This window comes from Mytilus californianus, unplaced genomic scaffold (genome assembly GCF_021869535.1).
Source record: "Mytilus californianus isolate M0D057914Y unplaced genomic scaffold, xbMytCali1.0.p SCAF_36, whole genome shotgun sequence".
Taxonomy (NCBI): domain Eukaryota; kingdom Metazoa; phylum Mollusca; class Bivalvia; order Mytilida; family Mytilidae; genus Mytilus; species Mytilus californianus.
The window spans coordinates 1,437,377-1,457,455 of NW_026262686.1; the positions used below are offsets into that span (position 1 = coordinate 1,437,377).

The 20,079-nt window shown below is 31.8% G+C and overlaps 1 protein-coding gene across 1 annotated transcript in view; it reads left to right on the plus strand.

Moving 5' to 3' along the window:
* Positions 1-514: 514 nt before the first annotated feature.
* The window catches only part of LOC127736725 (uncharacterized), a 116,211-nt gene continuing 96,646 nt past the window's right edge, over positions 515-20,079 (plus strand). The window contains exons 1-6 of the mRNA XM_052247309.1: positions 515-916; positions 5,791-5,893; positions 8,409-8,546; positions 12,744-12,928; positions 14,158-14,227; positions 17,700-18,032. Coding sequence (XP_052103269.1) covers positions 5,794-5,893; positions 8,409-8,546; positions 12,744-12,928; positions 14,158-14,227; positions 17,700-18,032 — 826 coding nt within the window. The 5' untranslated portion in view covers positions 515-916; positions 5,791-5,793. The remainder of the gene's footprint in view (positions 917-5,790; positions 5,894-8,408; positions 8,547-12,743; positions 12,929-14,157; positions 14,228-17,699; positions 18,033-20,079) is intronic.

A 20,079-nucleotide genomic window follows, 5' to 3' on the forward strand; every position in this document is an offset into this window, starting at 1 on the left:
AAGTTTGAAAACTGGAAAAAATTGCTCAAATGTACACAGAACGACTGCGATATGTTTAGAAAATGAAACACACCAGTGTTACATCAGAATTAAAATTCACATACCTTTTCTTTTCAAAATATTAAAATGGATGAAAGAAAAAAAATCACTACCATAAACATGTTTATGACTCAATAATGTAGAGATAATTAATACAGGCAATAGACAACACTATGCAATGTCAACATATACTGCTAAAAATTATTCGAGGGGAATTCTTTTAAAGTGACAATGTTGATATCTAACACATTGAGCTAATAAAATGCTTATACACTCTGTTGAACATTCAGGATGAAGGTATACAAGTAAAGTGTTTACAACGTTCCTATAAAGGTATTGATGACAGGACACTTTTCCTATTCACATTGTTCAGTTTTTCTAAGTGCAATATTTTCGATATTATTATGTCCGTATGTTTCATTTTAATCAAGTTTAGTCATTCTCAAAACGAACCTAATTATGGGGGGGGGGGGGGGGGGGGTGTATCTATGTAGATTTAATGTCTATATCCATGCACTTGCTGGAAGTTGAAGAAAAATTTGTTTGTCAAATAAAACAAGACAGAAAACGTATAAGCATAATTGGTGTTATGACAATACACGACCTTTAAAAATGGTTTTTATCAGGAAGTTTTTATATAATGTCTATTCGAGATATCTTATTACTTTAAATGCAACAGATCGATAATACATGGGTTTTGTTTATTTAAAGTTTAGGCTTTTATATTACGTGTGCACATAAGATTGAGCACACATAAACTTTCCGTCTGTAATGTTAACTTCATTGAAATCCTTCGACAGACTAAATGTGTAGAATGATTGTTTAGGTGGGATGAATAAAAAGATTTGGTTAATGATACTTCATACAGGATAAACAGGTGAGTGCTGTAAGGTGATACTTCCTTAGATAGATTAGTATTTATATTGACCTTTCACTACATAGCCTTATGACGTGTAAAACTCAAATCTGACTAAAACAGTTTTTGTATTTCAACAGTAAGAGAGTAAATATGTGTTTGATCAACAAAATGTGTAACATATTTTTGTCAGACGTTTGTGTAAAACTCAAATCTGACTAAAACAGTTTTTGTATTTCAACAGTAAGAGAGTAAATATGTGTTTGATCAACAAAATGTGTAACATATTTTTGTCAGACGTTTAAGATACCTGGAACATATAAATAAGTGATGGCCACCATTTTTGATTTTAAATGACTGTGCTATTCTTATAAACAAAATGACGACATATTGCATGATCAATCTTTAATTTAAAATGTGTTTTTTTCCAATTCAATGGTTCAACATTTCTAAAAGAAAGTTATTATGAGAACAAAGTACATGTGTATAACAAAATACCGAACTCCAAAGCCAATTCAAAAAGGGGAAGTCCATTAGACAAAATCAAACGCTATCAATCAAAGAAACAAGGGAAAAACAACTGCCACATTCCTGACTTGGTACAGACATTTTCCGATGAAAATTGTAAGTTAAACATAGTTTTATAGCAAGCTAAACCTCCCACATGTATGGCAGGTGTAACTGTTATTAAGTCATGAAAAATAAAGTATAGAATTAGATATCGATTCCTTAAAATTCTAATGATCCGTATTGAAATCTTTAATTGCAATCATTTTTGATTTTACAGTAATGTCAGACCTTTTGATGTGTGTATACTTTACATTACTATATCCCTAGCTGAACTGAAAGATCGACTACCTCGTCTTATTGGACAGAGAATTTATTCAGTCTTTGTACAAAAATGGGAATCGTAGATACAAAATCCTTCTTTTGAGGTCACGAATAATCTAAGCTTGTGAAGAAACACACTGATTCTAACAACAAATACATCTATGATGATATTATCACAATCCGTTTTTTTTTATCGATGAAATATTTGTTGAGATTGGTGGATTGATATAATAATATATAGTCGGTATTTCGATGGGTACTTTTCGTACAACTCTTCTAACCGAATTGGGTTTGTTCTCATATGAAACGTAATTTATGCAGATTATTTGCAAAGACAAATGAAAAAAAAGTATCTTGCAAGGTTCTTTGATTTTCAGATACATTGAACATTTTCTGTCATTCAATAACCTGCATTTCAGTGATTGCTTGGCTCTCATAAATACCAGTGAACCGTAGATAATGCAACTACCTTAACTACCTTAACTTTACGTTCCGCTATAAAGATGATGTTCTCTCACTAAATAATACAAAATTTGGTGACTATGTTAGGCGAATCTATCCCATCGAACTAGAGATAAAGGATACTACAGATACAGTTAAGTCTGCCTCATATCTTGATTTACATCTAGAAATTGACAATGAGGGTCGGTTGAAAACAAAACTTTACGACAAAAGAGATGATTTCAGCTTCCCAATTGTGAACTTTCCATGTCTATGTAGCAAAATTCAAGCAGCGCCTGCATACGGAGTATATATCTCCCAATTGATACGATATTCCCGGGCTTGTATTTCTTATCATGATTTCCTTGATAGAGGATTACTGCTCACAAGGACGCTATTAAACCAAGAGTTCCAAATGGTGAAATTGAAATCATCCCTTCGTAAATTTTACGGACGCCATCACGAGTTGGTTGACCGTTATGGAATTACCGTTTCACAGATGATATCGGATATGTTCTTTATGTCGTAACTACAATACCCTTCCCTTTTCACGAATGTGACTCACCGAATTAGACTATTTACCGGATTTGTAATAACATAAGCAACACGACGAGTGCCACTTGTGGAGCAGGATCTGCTTACCCTTCCGGAGCACCTGAGATCACCAGTTTTTGGTGGGGTTCGTGTTGCTTAGTCTTTAGTTTTCTATGTTGTGACATCTGTACTATTATTTGTCTGTTTGTCTTTTTATTTTTGGCCATGGCGTTGTCAGTTTGTTTTCGATCTATGAGTTTGGCTGTCCCTCTGGTATCTTTCGTCCCTCATTTAACAATACAGGTAAATATAAAACACAATAATGAAATGACTTAAATGTCATTCAATACCATATACATTTAAAAAAAATTAAATCGCACCCTATTTTCGTGGAAATCAGAAAATCTTTACCAATAAAGGAAACCGGTATATAAACCTTTTAACCGAAAAATTAGGTATCCCAAAATTGCCTTACATTATTCATTAAAGAGGAGATTTTAGAAGATCCCTAATCCGTCTCTCTGGTATAAGGATGAAAAAAGTCTTCCGCACAAGCCGGTGCTAGAGGCCATCTTAAACTTTTTTTGCTTACAGTTGAAGGCCTCTCTGTGACTTTGAGATGAAGAACAGCAATAAAAGCGCTGTTCCTTTGCCTTTTGTGTGTGCTTTTTTGCTGTGCATGTACTGATTTTTTGTCATGGATGGATACCCCATATCTTTTTTTCCTATTTTATACTGATTACACAATCTTCACAAAAATTCAAAACGATATATAGCCGGGTCGTCAAAATGTTTGACTTAACCTCTTTCTTAAGATATGTCCACAATTCTTTCCACAGTAAACTATTGCCTACAGAAATACTGTGTTAAGGTATAACTAACCAGAGATGTGAATCAGATGTCCAGTCTTCGAAATTCTATTGATCCATATTAAAATCTTCAATTAAAATCTTTTTTAATTTTACATTAATGTCAGACTTTTGATGTGTCTATCTGAACTGAAACATAAATTACCTCGTCTTATTAGTCCTTTTATTATCTTGGTACAAAAATGGGAATCGTTTAAGATCCTGAAAAATCTTAGCTTGTGCTGTTTTTTTTATTGACAACATGTGTTGAGTTTGGTGGATTGATATAATAAATAATATATAGCCGGTATTCCGATGAGTATTGCTTTTGCTTTTGCAACTTAGATTAAGACAACTATTAAAACTAGTTTCTTATAATAATCTTGTCGTTCTCGATATCGACAAAGATGGACGACTTCAAAATAGAACCAGCGACATACCTGATGATTTTTATTTTTCAATTATCATCTTACCACTTTTTAGCAGCTATCCGACTCTCGTTTTATGGCGTTTATATATCATCTCAAATTATAAGTTCCTCTCGTGCAAATTCACACTATAAGGACTTCGTTAACAGGAATGTGCTACTTATATTGCATTTTAGAAAACCCTGTTGCGTATGATATATATTGCTGTCCATGCACCACTACAATTTGTATGTATGCTTTTCTTTGAGTATTCATAATGAAACGGTGGATTTAAAGATATGCACATGATTGTAATGTTTGTTAATTTGATTGAAAGAACAAGCAGAAAATAAAAAAAAATCATAATCAAATTTATTGATTGTTGCTTGTTAAACACCCAGCGTCAATTGCTTCACGCATATTTGGGATGAAAAAAAAAAGATTAATATTACATGTGAGTTATGCAAATTAGGTCAAAATATGGACTGTCCTTGGCAAATGAGGGTATTTTTGATAGGGTGAGAATTTTGTCTACCGACCCTCAAGAGTTCGTGGTGCAGAAAGCTTGGTTATAACTATACACGAATCCTCGGACTACACGTCTATACTGCACCCGACGTGTATGATATCTATACATCCGCAGAGCTTATTGGACGTCCGAGTGTTGCCAGTGTTTTACTGCTGCAGTAAAATTGGTAATGTTAAGGTTATAAGTACTACTTGGTCGATACCTCTACTATTCAGGTATCATTGGTATTAACAGCCCAGTAGTTAGTAACTCGATACTGGCATGAAAATACCACGGATCTTGTTTGATTGAAGGTTCCTGTTATAACATTGCAGAAATCATTTCAAATTTAGGAATATATCTCCTTCATGCAAACCTCATATTCTATGGCAGGGTTTTCCCATTTTGCAAACATACAACATCTTTTTGACACTAATTTAGGTTGTTTTTCTTTGACAAGCTCTTTAACGATATTAAAAGTTAAGATTTTTCCAAATATTTTTGCCTCCAGCATTTATAATACATTTATCGTCGGAAATCTCCTCTTGCAGTTTGCATATCCCTTTGGTATCGTTCACCTCTCTCTTGATTTAAGAGCTGAGGGGACAAAGAACAAAACGTAACGCAAAAACCTGACTTGAAATAACTAAGTTCTGTCTTTTGTTTTACCATGTGTCGATACATTTTGTTTTTTAACTAGTAATAGTAAAATGAATAGTAAAGTGTCATTTTACTTTAACCATTTATAGTAAAATGACCCAATCCTTAATAACTAACACTAACATACCGTGACATTATACGAAAACAAGTGCAATTTGATGATTAGCTTTGTATTTTAAAAAAAACATACATATTATTCATCACTTCGGAAGTATTATCCTCGTCGATTTAAAATGTCGTTTTATGAAAAGAATGTTCACCACACAATTATTTCATTTGATAAACCACAAAAGAATGATTGTTATGTTTGATCAAATGTCAGCTTTACATTTATCGAATACACAATATACGTGATTTAAACATTTCAACATAATGAAAATTGAAATCATAAAAATACCGAATAAACAAATTTGCCTAAGCTAAATATTTTAATCACTGTAACTGTCTTAATTTGATGTTTATGCATTACAATTGTAGAAAAAAAAATAATATCAAAAACATTCTTGCAATTTTTCAAGTTTTTGCAAGTTTATAGTGTTTATCTTTTAAATAGCAATCATGTACATGCAATTCAAAGAAGTTAACGACACTTGTTATATTTTCTTTTATAAAAACACGATACTTGAATATTATGTGTTTGCATATGTTTGTTACTGTGTTCTTCAGGGTATGGCATCAAACGAACCACAGAATTTGTTAGAATGGCAGCTGCATTGTGTTCTAAAAAGAGCAAGCCTTCTCCAGTATTATGAGAGCTTCATCAAACATGGTAAGTATATTGAATAAAAAAGTTTTTTTTATAATAACTTTCTTTCAGTTACACATGAACATAATAGCTATACACATTTTAGGCATACTATTTCAATTCGCATAAGGAGGTGCAATTCAAAACATAAGCAACAGATATTAAACGATTTAATAAACAATCATCAATTTTAATCTAAGAACGTAACACTAATTCTGAAAAGTTTTGATATGTATCTATGATACACTCAATGTCATGTAGATGTAATGGCGTCTGGCATACACAATTGTTATCCTGGTATCTATGATACAATCGATGTCATGTAGATGTAATGGCGTCTGGCGTACACAATTGTTAACCTGGTATCTATGATACAATCAATGTCATGGAGATGTAATGGCTTCTAGCGTACACAATTGTAATCCTGGAAACTATGATAAATTTATTCATAAAGGTCTTCATTGCAACATTCCTTGGACTGGCTAAGACGGTTAAACAACCATTGGAGCGGTTGTTAATCCTTTTTAATGTGTCATGAATGCTCTCCTTTCTCTTTTCCCTTTGCTGTTTTATAGTTTTCCCTATTGGCTGCTTTTTTAATACTGTGTGTTTTTTTTCCTTCAGTTTTTGAATTTTATTATCTTAATCTAAATTGTTCATGGGAGACCACAAAAAGGCGACCGTGACCTATACGGTTTCATACTAGAAGTTCGTACTTATACCAGATCAATGAAGTATTATTACAATTTAATGTTTTCAAACATCATTATCCGAAAGCCAGGAACAAATTCCATCGCGTTTCTATTGCAATATTTCTCCTCTGTGGGCATTTCAATTTTAAATGCTAAAAAAGACAAGAGCTGTTATGAAAAAGATGCAGAAGAAACCAAACAAACTAGCCACCCCATGTTTAGAAAAAAAAAACCCAAAACACCGACAAAAACACAAATGCTTCCACTTAACGCTATATAGAAAACTAAAGATCATTGAGCAACATGAAAGCCACCAAAACCCTTGTTGACCTCAAGATGCCAGGAAGGATATTCAGTTCCTGGTCAACATATGTCACCTGTCGTTTTGTAAGATGCAAAATATAATATCATGTTCGAATCAATATGAAAACTTACACACACCTATGGTGACAAAAAGTAGATGACTAGAAATCAATAACATTCTTTACCTTATACCGAATAACGTGACCGGAATTGAAAATAGTCACTAGAACGTTTTCGTATAAAGCTTCTTTTCAAGGGGTGAATATTGAAAAACCTAATGTACTTTTTTCTTAGAATATTTTCGGTTTGAGTTTCTGAAAGTATTTCTTCGATCACCAAACGAGAAACGACGAAAGGTATTTGTAAAAATTAATCAACACAAACTCACAAAAGATGGTGGGAGGAAAACCGTTGCTTAAATATGTGAGGAATTGCTGGTTCATTTGAGGCATCAGACATGAGGCCATTGTTAACATCTGATGAGATGTTATTGTGTCATTCATTAGTGGATTAGTAAAAGTATCTTACTTTACCGGCATTATTAAACTCATAAACATTCGAATTGCTATGTTTACTTAACGTTTCGGTAAAAGTTAACTGGATACAGTATTTTAGGTATACCATCGACTGTTCTAAAAGAAACTACAATCATACATTAGCATATTTATATCATATAAGAAACACAACACATATTCAGAAATGAAAAGAAACATTATCTTGACTGAATACTATGGAAATGATGTTATGGCATTATACAGTTTCTTTTTCACTAGAGTCAACTTTCGAATGATATGTGTTGTGTCTCATGTACCCGTAAACTGAACAAGGTAATTGTTCAACCGATTACTGATACAAGAATGTGATACGTATTTTTATCCTTCCATTATTTCACTAATTGCCACTAGAAGAATTAGGAACAATCACAAACTGTTTTAGTTAAACAAGTGGTTATGCTATTGTGCATTCCGTATGTCAGTAATCTCGCCAGTGTCGATGTTTATACTATCTTAATAATGTATATGCAATTAAAGGATTTGATGTAGATCTTTGGTTGAAGTTATTATTCAAAACACTAGCTGTAGATCCTTGTCAATGAGATATATACTTCACATGCAGGTGCATCTGGGAAGTTGCAACATGAAGATGAAATATTTTCATCTTTTTCTTTCTGTGCACCTTATTTCTTAAGCAACACACTGATAAAAAAAAGTAAGCAAAAAGGGACCAACGTGTAGTTTACATTTGATAGGATAAATGGAATTTCAATATTCAAAATGCATTCAGTGTTATTTCATATCTTTGTTTTAGTTTGACCATATCTTTAAAGTTTATATTTTTGTTTTTAGATTTTCGAATAGTGTTTCCAAGAGCATCACCGTAGAAAGGTTAATTACCAAAATAAGCATCTGGTGCAGTACAAGTTGTACCGTTTAGTTTGTAATAATAAAAATGTCATCATTCAAAAGCATATAAAAAATACATGTATTTAACTGGCAAAATTAGAGCATGCTAAACCGACAAACGTCTATTAAACTTTGTTTTAGGTGAGTGCGATGTATTGCAGTTATCTAAAGCAGAAGATGGGAAATTTAAAAACGTAATGGAGAAGGTTGGAATGGCAAGGAAATCGATACATGTTCGTCAGTTCAAAAGCACGCTTCTTCAATGGGCGAAAGATCCAGGTAAACCATTAGTTTATGTATTTGCAATATTATGCATAAGTTAATTTTCTTGAATTTAAAACGGTGGTGCTTAATTGGTGAATGAAAATTGTGGAGCTGGAAAGAAACAATATATTCTGTTTTTTTTTTTTCCTTTTTATACCGATGTGTACATAAATTATCGTAATTATTCGTCTGTTTATTTTCAATGTTTTATAAGTTATGATTAAGAAAACATACTTGGACTGGAATTGAGAGCAATCACATTTAAAACTTTTGTGAAAAACAAACGTACACAAATAAAACAATCTCCCTACTGCCAATACATTGACTTGTCAAATATATATTAGTATGTCCTATAACTGGCTTCGGGAAGAGGTGCTATTGCTATCAATTAGCAGTACACTTACTCTCTCAGTTTATTTCTCAGTGTTTGAATTAAAAACCACAGCTTCAACTTGGACAAAATGGTTTTTGTTTCTTTCTAATAGTATATTTCTAAAACCTAAAACTAAAAATCATTGTAATTTAAAACTTTGAAAAGTAAATGAAGATGACACTCTGAATAATAAAAGTGATTCGTTTCATTCCTATGTATATTGTATTCGATTGTGTTTGTTTATAATTGTTCAGAACTTTCATTAATTTAACCTTGTCGGGATATGGCTAAAGAATATTTTTATCCGGGATAACGAACATTAGAAAGCAACTACGCTTTTGTGTAGTAAAATCAATTTAGAAGGGTTATCTTTAACGTTCAATAAATATCCCAATATCAGACTATATCAATATTGTCAACATTTAAACTTAAGATGTATTTGCTAATCAAAGGGAGATAAATGAAAATCATTTAAAGAGAACCCTACTAATTTGGGAAGTTAAAGAACATTATACCATATATATTAAATGACGATATCATTATATATTTATATAAATACTGCTGCTACTGTTCAGATTATAATAGCGCATATAATAAACTTAATGTAGATACCAAGATTTTAATTTTGTACGCTAGAAGCGCGTTTTGTCTACAAAAGACTTATTATAAAATTATTTTTTTTCTGTTATCATAATCTTTATTAATGTTATTGATGATACTGTTATTTTTGTTTTCACTCCCATAAGCGTGGTTTACATCTATGAATCAATTATTTTCTCATTTAGTGGTAATAATGATAGTAAAACTGGATAATATGATTAAAGTATTAAAAACTACTTAAACGTTAAAGGTGAAATACCAAGTTTTTGAAAGTGGTGATTGGTGTAATACTCCAAACAGAATGTAATTAAATTCATAATACAAGACATATAAAAAAACTTAACTTATTGTGACACCTGATAATGTTTAGCCGGGAAGACACATATATATTACCTTATTCGTCTTGCGTCGGTCTCGGTCGCGTCATCGTGGTCGTTCAGGTCACACTTTGTTAATCTACAACTACTCGAAAAAAAACGCTACTGGATTCTAACACATCCTTAACTAGTTTTATTTTTCATCTAGAATTTAGTTAGGAATACCCGTGAAAACTTCCACAAAATGAAACAAAATCTAGTACATGCTTATATTATTCTGTGTACAAGTTAGGGACAGCCACATAGAAAAACTTCTTTGAGACAATCAAACAGAAATAGTTTAATGTCATACGACAAAAGGAAACATAATAGAACAAAGACAAATAAAGAGAAAACTGTCTTATTAGTAAAATGATATAAAATGTCAGCAGCTTCAAACTAAAGACCATCAAGTATTTTTTGTTAAGTATACACTGAATATTCATATATATTTTTTGTATTTTCCGATGACCTTTTTGAGAAAAAAGGATGAGTAGTAAATTGACAAAGACCTGGCTCATCATGTTTTTGCTCAGACACTGCTGACGTTTTACAAATATGAGTAGCAGCAACAACTTTTGAATATCGAATGAGTATAAATTCTTTCCTCAAAACGCGGGAGAAAATCGGAATATGCTGCTAAGGAGAGGAAAATCTATAATTCCAAAATTGAAATCGTCTCGATTGTCATAGATTTTGGTGCTGATATGATCGTTGCAGTAAAACTCGAAATAACTATCTATTATTGAGGCATACGAAGCTGTATCTGTGGTTATTTCATCTCTAGTTCATTTGGATATATTTATAGGACCCAATAAGTAAATTGATAGTATGCTGTAAAGTTCTTTGGGTTATTTTCATACAGTATAATGCGCTGTTAAAAATACTGTACTGTAATAAGAAAATTAAGATTTGTTAATGGAACGAAAATCATGAATATAACTGTATCGAGCTTCTCTGAAAAAGTGTCTGTAGTAACTCTGATTCATATGAAAATAAGAAAACAATCAGCAAGGAGAGGTGCACAGTTGTTCCCAGAGGAATGCTGACAATCGGTTGGCAATTCTACCTTGAAATTCAGCAAATATGTTGTAAATGACGAACTCCATCATACTGATTACTTGTTCTTAGGTGTAACATGTTTCACCCTCGGGTTGAATTTTAACAAAATATGCCGAATTGTATGCCAAAACACGAGTAAATAGTATCACAGTATTTCTTTTATTCCTCTTTAACTGTGGACCAATCTTGGTAGAAATACATATGAGCCGTCAATGTACCGTCGTATAAATACATTTTTGGTGAAGTTAAGGTTTCCAATACAAACAAGGTCAGTCATCAGAATTGTTGCTAAACAGAATTTCAATTAGACCACGAAGGACTTATAATTTGTCAAGATCACATCCTTATAAAATATTGTTTTTGTAAATTGGATTACCCGAGCGTTCATTTATTTCTGATTGGTTGATTAGACACTCGGAACAATATCGTTTGAAGTTTTTTCGTGTTAGATTGAGTTATGAAATGTAAAATAAAACTGTGAATAGAAGGTATTTAAATTGAAAACATAAAGTTATTGCACTTGAACTTAAAGAACTAAAGATCGACAATTGTTGTTGTCATGTACATAATAATATAGGAAAAATAACAACCCCTGGAAAAAAGGCAGTCTGCAAATATTTTGGTTTCTGAAGGTTCAACGTTACAGAAATAAAAAAAAAAGATTACATTTTTATAGTGAAACCATTGATGGATGTTTGCAGCATCATAACAAATCCATGAATGACGCTTTTTTCACAATGCAATTAATTCAGCTTATTGCTTTGTCAATGCTTTTGTATTGTCATTATTGAAAGCAAATGTTATATGACAGGTTATAACACTAGTGGTTGAATAACGCTTGCCGTAATTTCACGGGGGGACAGTTTGGGACATTGGCAACAACATTGCAAGATATAATAAATACATCCCTAATATTTCAGATGTTTTATATTGAACATATAATAGAAAGGCTTTAGAAAAGGAATAACAGTACTGTATTTACAGATTTGTAGTCGTACACCGCGAATTTGATTGTGGCAATACTTCAAGTACAGTACTGGTATTCCGTAACTAAATATAAATTAAAAAAAACATGTAATACTTGCCTATTTCGGTGTTTTCCTTTTTAGGGACACAACTCATAACGCCCCTCTCCTTTCCTTGTGGAAAATTGTCAAAGCAAGGTTACTATTACACTAAATGAATCAAGACATTTTAGTTACATCCTCCTAAATGACATTTGCGTCCATAAATGGTAAAGCATGTTTACTGTACCACGGGTCGTTTGTCTTATTGTAAAAGGATTTTGATATAAGACAATTGTTTATATCGCTTTAAAAGGACAATAGCTGTAAAATTCATGACCACCTATTTTTACTCAAATTTTCATACTTGATTTATAACATGCTATAACGTATATAAAATTATTATATGTTTAAAATAAACAAGGTACGATGCATAGACTCGATAATATGTATCAGTTTTCGTGTGTATTTTTGTCTAGACGCCCTCTAATTAACCATCGAGATGACCAATGCAGACTGTTGACGGTCATATAACCCGAAGCTAATGCCCCTTCAAGGCAGTTACAATTGAATTAACACTGTGTAAACTCCCTGCACAAATATGAGGTTGCTTAGTGAACCATGAATTATTATTTCATAGCTATTTTATATCAAGAAACAAACTGATTTTGCGGTCAAATCTGTATTCATTGTAATACCCAATCCATATCCTATTTACAAGTAATTTAGCTTTCAAAGGGCTTGCAAAAAGGCATATTTATCATTATAACAAAGCGTCACTTATGTTTCAATTTGACATTTTAATTTGCATTTTCAGGAAAGGATAAGCATGTGCCTAGCTACATACAGAAATCTGATGATTCTACAACGTCTCCAGCGCAAAGAAGCTTGAAGCCTGGTACAGTGTCCTTTCCAATGACTGGGAAGTCTACCGAGGTACCACAGTTGAATAAATCCACACAAGAGATCAAGACAAAAGAAAAAGAAGAACTTACAAGTTATGTAAGGCTTATATTTTTTATTTATGAAATATCAAAAGTTCCATTTTAAATCGTATCAAAATATAAACGGATAATGTATTGCCGAAAAAAATGCTTATCGGCAATACAAACGTTATTTCAAATCTCTTATTTGTTTTCAAGAGTCAGGATTTACAGTACCCTGAAACTCAACACCTTACTATAATTTTTGAGGTAAACATTGAATGATATGTACAAGACTATCCATTTTGTTTTTCTAATTGCGTATTTATCATATAAGAATATAGTTACTGAAAAAAGGCTTCTCACGCTCACAATTGTACTATCTTTTAACACACAGTCACTTAAATCTTACCTTTATTATGCATGCATGTCTATGCTTAAGGTTAAATACATATATCAACTGCTTACTGCAGTATAATTTAAAATATAAATGATAATAAATCACGAAAATATTTTATGTAGTGGGGTGAATCGTCTATAAGCATTTGCTCTTTTATTTTTGTACGCAATATAATTGTTTTTAGATTGGTATTATTTTATTCTGAATTTTAGTACTAACTTACATCTGAAAAATTTATACAATGCCAATGTAGGTCATATTCCTCTGCATTGCCCCAGTGTTCTCTATTAGAATAAGCTAACTGTATAACTTGAATAATTCAATAGGCAATAGTGTGTGACCGTACAGGTTAAAGATTGTTTACATACCTTTTCAATATTTTCAATAAAACTCTTCTAAACATCTCAGGAGGAGTAGTATTGTTTAGAAAAGTCTAGTTGGTTGAATATTTTAAGATGCATGAAACACTGTATGCAGTTTTGTCATTAATGTATTAATTGATACCTAGAGTTCGAATCCTGTTGATTGAACATATAATGTCGATGTGCAAAAACTAATTATATCCTGATGTCAGATGATATATAGATATGAGGCGGTATAGATTGAATATCTGTTTAGGATAGCTTGTGCTCACATTAATTTGAAACTGTGTACAAATGGTCAGTTGTAAACTCTTTTGTATGTATGCCCTATTCCGATTTTGACCAATATTTCACGGTTTACTAAACATGGAACTAATATAGTCTGCGCAGGGTATGGTGTCTTGTGGACGCCTATTCTTGTTCTGTTTACACACGGTTAGTTCCTTTCAAATGACAACACTGTAATTTTTTATCTATCCGATGCGGCAAGATGAAATTAATAGTAATTATTCAAGTGAAAATAATTGATACAACCACTTTTTTTAGAAATCCGAGAAGAAAAAATACCATACGAAAGAAGACACCACACAAAAATACACACAAAGTGTAGTCAAAGGTAATATTCATTTCAGATGTTTTTCCATGCATTACACGTTGGAATGTACTACTTGAATTTTGATTTTCAGTGCATTGTGGTTCAATGTAACGGTAATTTGTTTCTTCAAAACTCTGGTTGTCTGGGATATAGATATATGGTGACCCTTGAACGTATATTTTGTCTAAAGTTGAGCGACCCCACACAAATAAAACGTGATCTCTGCATGTTAAAAAGACAAATTATACTTACTTTCAGACTAGTTTAATTTATGATGAATGGCATACAAATGTGATCTGACATTCTATTTTTTATGCAATTGTAGAAACTATGGGATCCATATTTATTTCAGCATGCATTTCTTTTTTTCTAAAATTGTAAAAACTTATCGAAGATATCAGGCTTATAGTTTGGTACGGCAGAAGTAAGTTTCGTTTATATAAAACTTGTCAGTGGCTCCTTAATCAAAACAGTTTGAAGGTAAACTCAAATACAAAGTTGAACAGAATTAAAGACCGGAAATTCCCAAGCATTTTGAATAATTCAACATCTTATAACTCAATTTTTAGAATTTTTTTTGCATATAATGATATGTCATACATAAGTGATCGGAGAGAAACGTCCACCAGCAGTTGTTTCGACACATTGGTTGTAAAACAAATCAAAGATATCAGGCTTATAATGTGAAACTCCGGGCCTACTACGGTCATAAAACTCAGTGCTTGGAGCACAGAAACGCTAAATCCAGTATTAGGATTGGTTGAATTCTGAGTCTGAGAACGTTCCTCTTGAATTTTATGACTGCGTGTTTTGTCTACATAAAACTCATCAGTGGCCCTTGATTCAAAATAGTTGGAAGACCAAATCGAAGTTGAGGAAAATTTAAACCCGAAAAGTACAAAAAGTTGTGCGGAATTCGGCTAAGGCAATGTATTACTTGGCGTAGGAAAAGCTTAGTGTTTTAAATAGTTCTCAATTTTGTAAACAGTACATTTACAAAGAAGGTATGTATCAATTATATTTCATGCCAACACAAAAGTGCTGACTACTACTGATAAAAATGTTATCGTAAATATAAATCAACATGCAGACATCTTATACGTTCAGGTATTTCACATCCAATATTTTATGGTAATATTCTTTACAAAGCACAAAAATGTCGGCATTCACCTCAAAAGCTAACCAAACCTTTAAACAGACTTATTCGGAAAGGATATAGTTACGATACTGTTGTCAAGTCATTAAGGATTGCATATGTTGGTATTAATATTTATTCACTCATAGGGTCTTTGCATCGGAAATAAAAATATTTATTTTAAAACCAGTTGTTGGCATGGTACGGGTTATGTTCTTCTCATATATTTTATGATGGTCTGATACTTAACCCCTAACGGAAGGAATTGTACTTGATTTTCATATGATGAAGACATAATCTTTCAATCATTTTAATTGAGGTCTCGAGCTGGCGTGTAAGTAACTGCTAGTAGTCCTTTGTTCATTTATGTATCATTGTCATTTTGCTCAGTTTCTTTTGTTACCTATTCTGACATCGGACTCGGACTTCCTTTAAACTGAGTTTTACTGTGCGTATTGCTATGTGTTTCTTTATTCTACTTTGGCTAGAGGTATAAGGGGAGGGTTGAGATCTCACAAAACATGTTTAACCCCGCCGCATTTTTGCGCCTGTTTTCCAAGTGAGGAGCCTCTGGCCTTTGTTAGTCTTGTATGTTTTTTTTCAATTTTAGTTCATTTATATGTTTTGGAGTTTAGTGTGACGTCTATTTTCACTGAACTAGTACAAATATTTATATATAGATGTAACAAGTTAAGAACTGACACGAAGACAGCACGAAATCGTGATACATGTACATGTAACACGAAAACGAATATCAATAAATGTAGGTCACAATATGATTTCCCATTCAGTGTGAATCAATAAGATTTTCAAAATCCTACACACAAATATGTTAAATCTGCATGGCTTCTTTTAAATGTGTTATTAAAAGTTTTACATCAGAATTCATCTTACATACATGATAATGTCCCTTTATTGTAGCGATAAATTAACAAAGCTTCACATAATTTGTTTCTAACTTAAATGTGCGTCAACGACAACTTTTTGTTAAACCTATCAAAGATGGAACTTTAAAAAAAAAATCCTCAATTGGCAACAACAATCTTTCAAACAAATTAAATGTTGAAGTAAATTATAGTTTGCATTTTTATCAAGGAAAATGAGGACCTCACACAGGTTCATTATTTTATCCATTGAAGTATATTTCATTGAAACATGGTATCGTCCGGGTTGATTATTCGAAAGAATGACCTATCGTTCTGAAAGAAAACAACTCCATATATGTATATAAGACAGCTGTTTTCAATTAGTTTGATGTGTTTTATTTGTTTTCCCAATTGATATGGGACTTTTTTTTTAATTTTCCTTGGAGTTCAGTATTTTTGTTATTTTACTTTTTACAACTTCCTTCTATTGGAAAAGATACTTCGGTATTTAAAAGTAATTGTACTTTCATTAAGGCACCATTCATCTTTCTTGTTTTTCCTTATTTTCAATGGAAACTATTTTGTATCTCTTATGAAATAAGTTTTTTTAAAAACATTCATAATCAAACAATTTACTTCTCTTCCCCACTCATACAAACAAAAACGTTGAATGGTAGGGGCTTATATTCGATAAATAGCATAACAAATTGTCTTTCAATGGCGTGTCAAAATTTGGCATATTTTCAACAGGTTGAATTTACAGTTCGGTAATAAGGAGGTATTCCATGTACAGAATACATTATATTATACGTCAAGTCTATTATATGAAATAGGTGTTGATTCAGAAGTGGTATGTCAACCTTTAATTAACAATATTTCTATTAACACAAATGAAATTGAGGATGGAAACGGGAAATGAGTCAAAGAGACAACAACCCGACCAAAAAACAGAAAACAGCCGAAGGCCACCAATGGGTCTTCAACACAGCTAGCTGGGTGCGGGATTTTCTCGCTGCGTTGAAGACCCATTGATGGCCTTCAGCTGTTGTCTGCTCTTTGGTCGGGTTGTTGTCTCTTTGACATATTCCTCATTTCCATTCTCAATTTTATCAATATAGATAGAAAAACGAAAAGTTTTTAATCAAAATGCAACCAAAACATAAATGAAATAAAATCTGATTAACGTACAATTACTGTTACGTACAAATAACAAACAGTTTATGTAAGAACTGGTGAATTAACAACCTTTCAATTTTTTTCACTCTCATGTGAGGTCGGGTAGGCAGTTAAAAGTGATTCAGTTTGTAATAAATAGAACAAATTACATTTGTACATGTCAACTGTCAATTACATTCCCTTAAATTTAGTTATTTTTGGTTGTGAAATAGAGTATTGCAAATAAAAGACAGACATAGTAATTCAACTTACTTGCAGGGGATTCCGTGGGTATATTTCTGAAATAATTCTAAAACATAAGATTTAATAATTTCAGATCATGGACATCATGGACATCATGGACTTACTGGTTACTATGATGATTTATTAGATAACACAGTACTTGACAAGATGGTTTTAGATAACCTGATTTCCAGATGTATATTAATGATAGAGGACAGAGAAGAAATTATCAAACCAACCACACAACGTGAACGTAACAAGGTTCTACTGGATATCTTAACTGACCGACCATATCCTACCTTCCATTTATTCAAGGATGTCTTACAGGAATCTGAACCAAACAATAGTTGTATTCAAGAGCTTGTCAAGAGAATGCTGAGTACTGAAAGCAGGGACGAACACATTAGTTGCCAAGGACATGAGATTAGTAAGTAGTTTCAACTAAAAAGTTGTTGAAAAAAAATGTAGAATGAGCCATCAACTTTAACTTGTAATATTACAATGTCTTAGTATCTTTAAATGTTAACCATTCCTAAATTTTGACTAGATTTTAATGGCACAAACTGGGATCATGTGATGGACAATAACAAGTGTTGCTTACTTCAAAAATGCAAAAGGCTGTCAGCAGAGATCAAAGTTTACATTGAAACGCTATGGAAAATACTGCTTTGATTTCTATTTAAGAATAGATGAAAGGAATTTAACCCAAGTTATGCAGAAATATTCCTTAGATGGAAGTTTCTGTTTTTTTATTTCTTTGGTTTTAATAAAGAATCATAAATTTCATATCATGGCAAAATACATCTTTCGAGTGGTTCAGACTCCCAGCAGCCTCTATCTATAATACTATATGAATTTTTCGTCAAAAATGTTTCAGTGTATTTCATTTTAAGAATGACTTTTTATTTCTCTGGACCATTAATATGTACCAAGTAGGCTATTTTCAAAAGGTCATTTATTCAAACTGATCTAACTATATTATACTGCTGTTATGTTAAATATCCCATATTTCCTAATTAATACATTTACTCTGACCAGCATAGGGTAACATGATTGGACTAATAAAATATCGTGTATCAACAAAAACATTTAAAAAACGATGTATTTTATATAGTTATGTACATTCCTGCTTTGTGGTGTGAAATAATCTGTGAGGAGTATTATAAGATTATTATTTCAGGCAAGTGATTATCCTTTAACCTTTATCACAGCGAATAAATTTAAGTTTTTTCTTTTTCTTTATCTAAATGCAAAACATGGTAGTTGTACAAGTTTTTAGCGTGAAAAAAAACCAGTGTAAATGTCAATTAAATTTTGAGAAAAAACATTATAATTAAAATTAAATCCTTGAATTGCTCCCTTTCTGATATGTCGCGCATCAATGCGTTTAAGAGATCAATTCTGATTGGACGAAAAATTAATGTTATTCAAATAAAAAGTTCATGAAACTATGTCACAAAATTTGACCTCTCTATCGGGTTTCGTTAGATCCTTGATGCGCGACATATTAGAACGGGAGTAATTCAAGGATTTAATTTCAAATAGATTGAAGAAGAAGAAATAAAAAAAAAGTTCTAGTAACGTAAGGTTTTAGCAAAGTATTGCATTTGTGTTCATTCCAGGTGTAATAATAATAATAATAATAATAATAATAATAATAATAATAATAATAATAACAGTAAATAATAATGACTTTATTTAAAGGGGATGACTTTATTTAAAGAGAATGACTCAATTAGCATTTACTAATCTATCTTGAGGCCCTCACAAAAAACATACTGTAGAACATGAAGAAGTATTACAGATATTACAATTTTTGAACAAATAATTAAACTTTCATGGTAAATGATTGTCTGTAGAACAAGAAAAACAAAACAAAACAATACATTATACAAAAACGTTAAAAAGACATGAAAGAGTTAGAGAGTTGTTACATATCATTTATAGTAAACTAAAAAGGAGCTATATGTAAATGATGTTTTAATCGAATTTGTGTTAGGCCTCACTACCGCTAGATTATTGTTTGTAGAAGATCTTAAATTTCTGCTGTGTAGGTTTATAATTGGACAACATAGTTCTTTAAGTTAATTAGGTGCTTTATTTTTGAGAATTTAATGAACAAGAATCAATTTATGGTAAGAAATACATCCTGGATTTATTCATTTTAGTTCTTTAAACAAATTTACAGTAGGAATTCCATCTGCATTACAATTTCCCCATATTGAGCAACACAAAACAAATAATGGCAGAATATAAGCATTATAGAATAATTGTCTACTACTAATATGTAGATATTTCTTAATTCTGGATACTAGTAACAGTGCAATACGAGAACTTATGCTTTTAAATACATGATCAATTTGAAATTTCCAGTCTAATTTTTTGTCAAATGCATATACCAATAAGCTTTTGTGTTTCAATAGATGTTATTGCTATTTTGTATTGATATTAGTTTATGACCTATCAAATTCGTG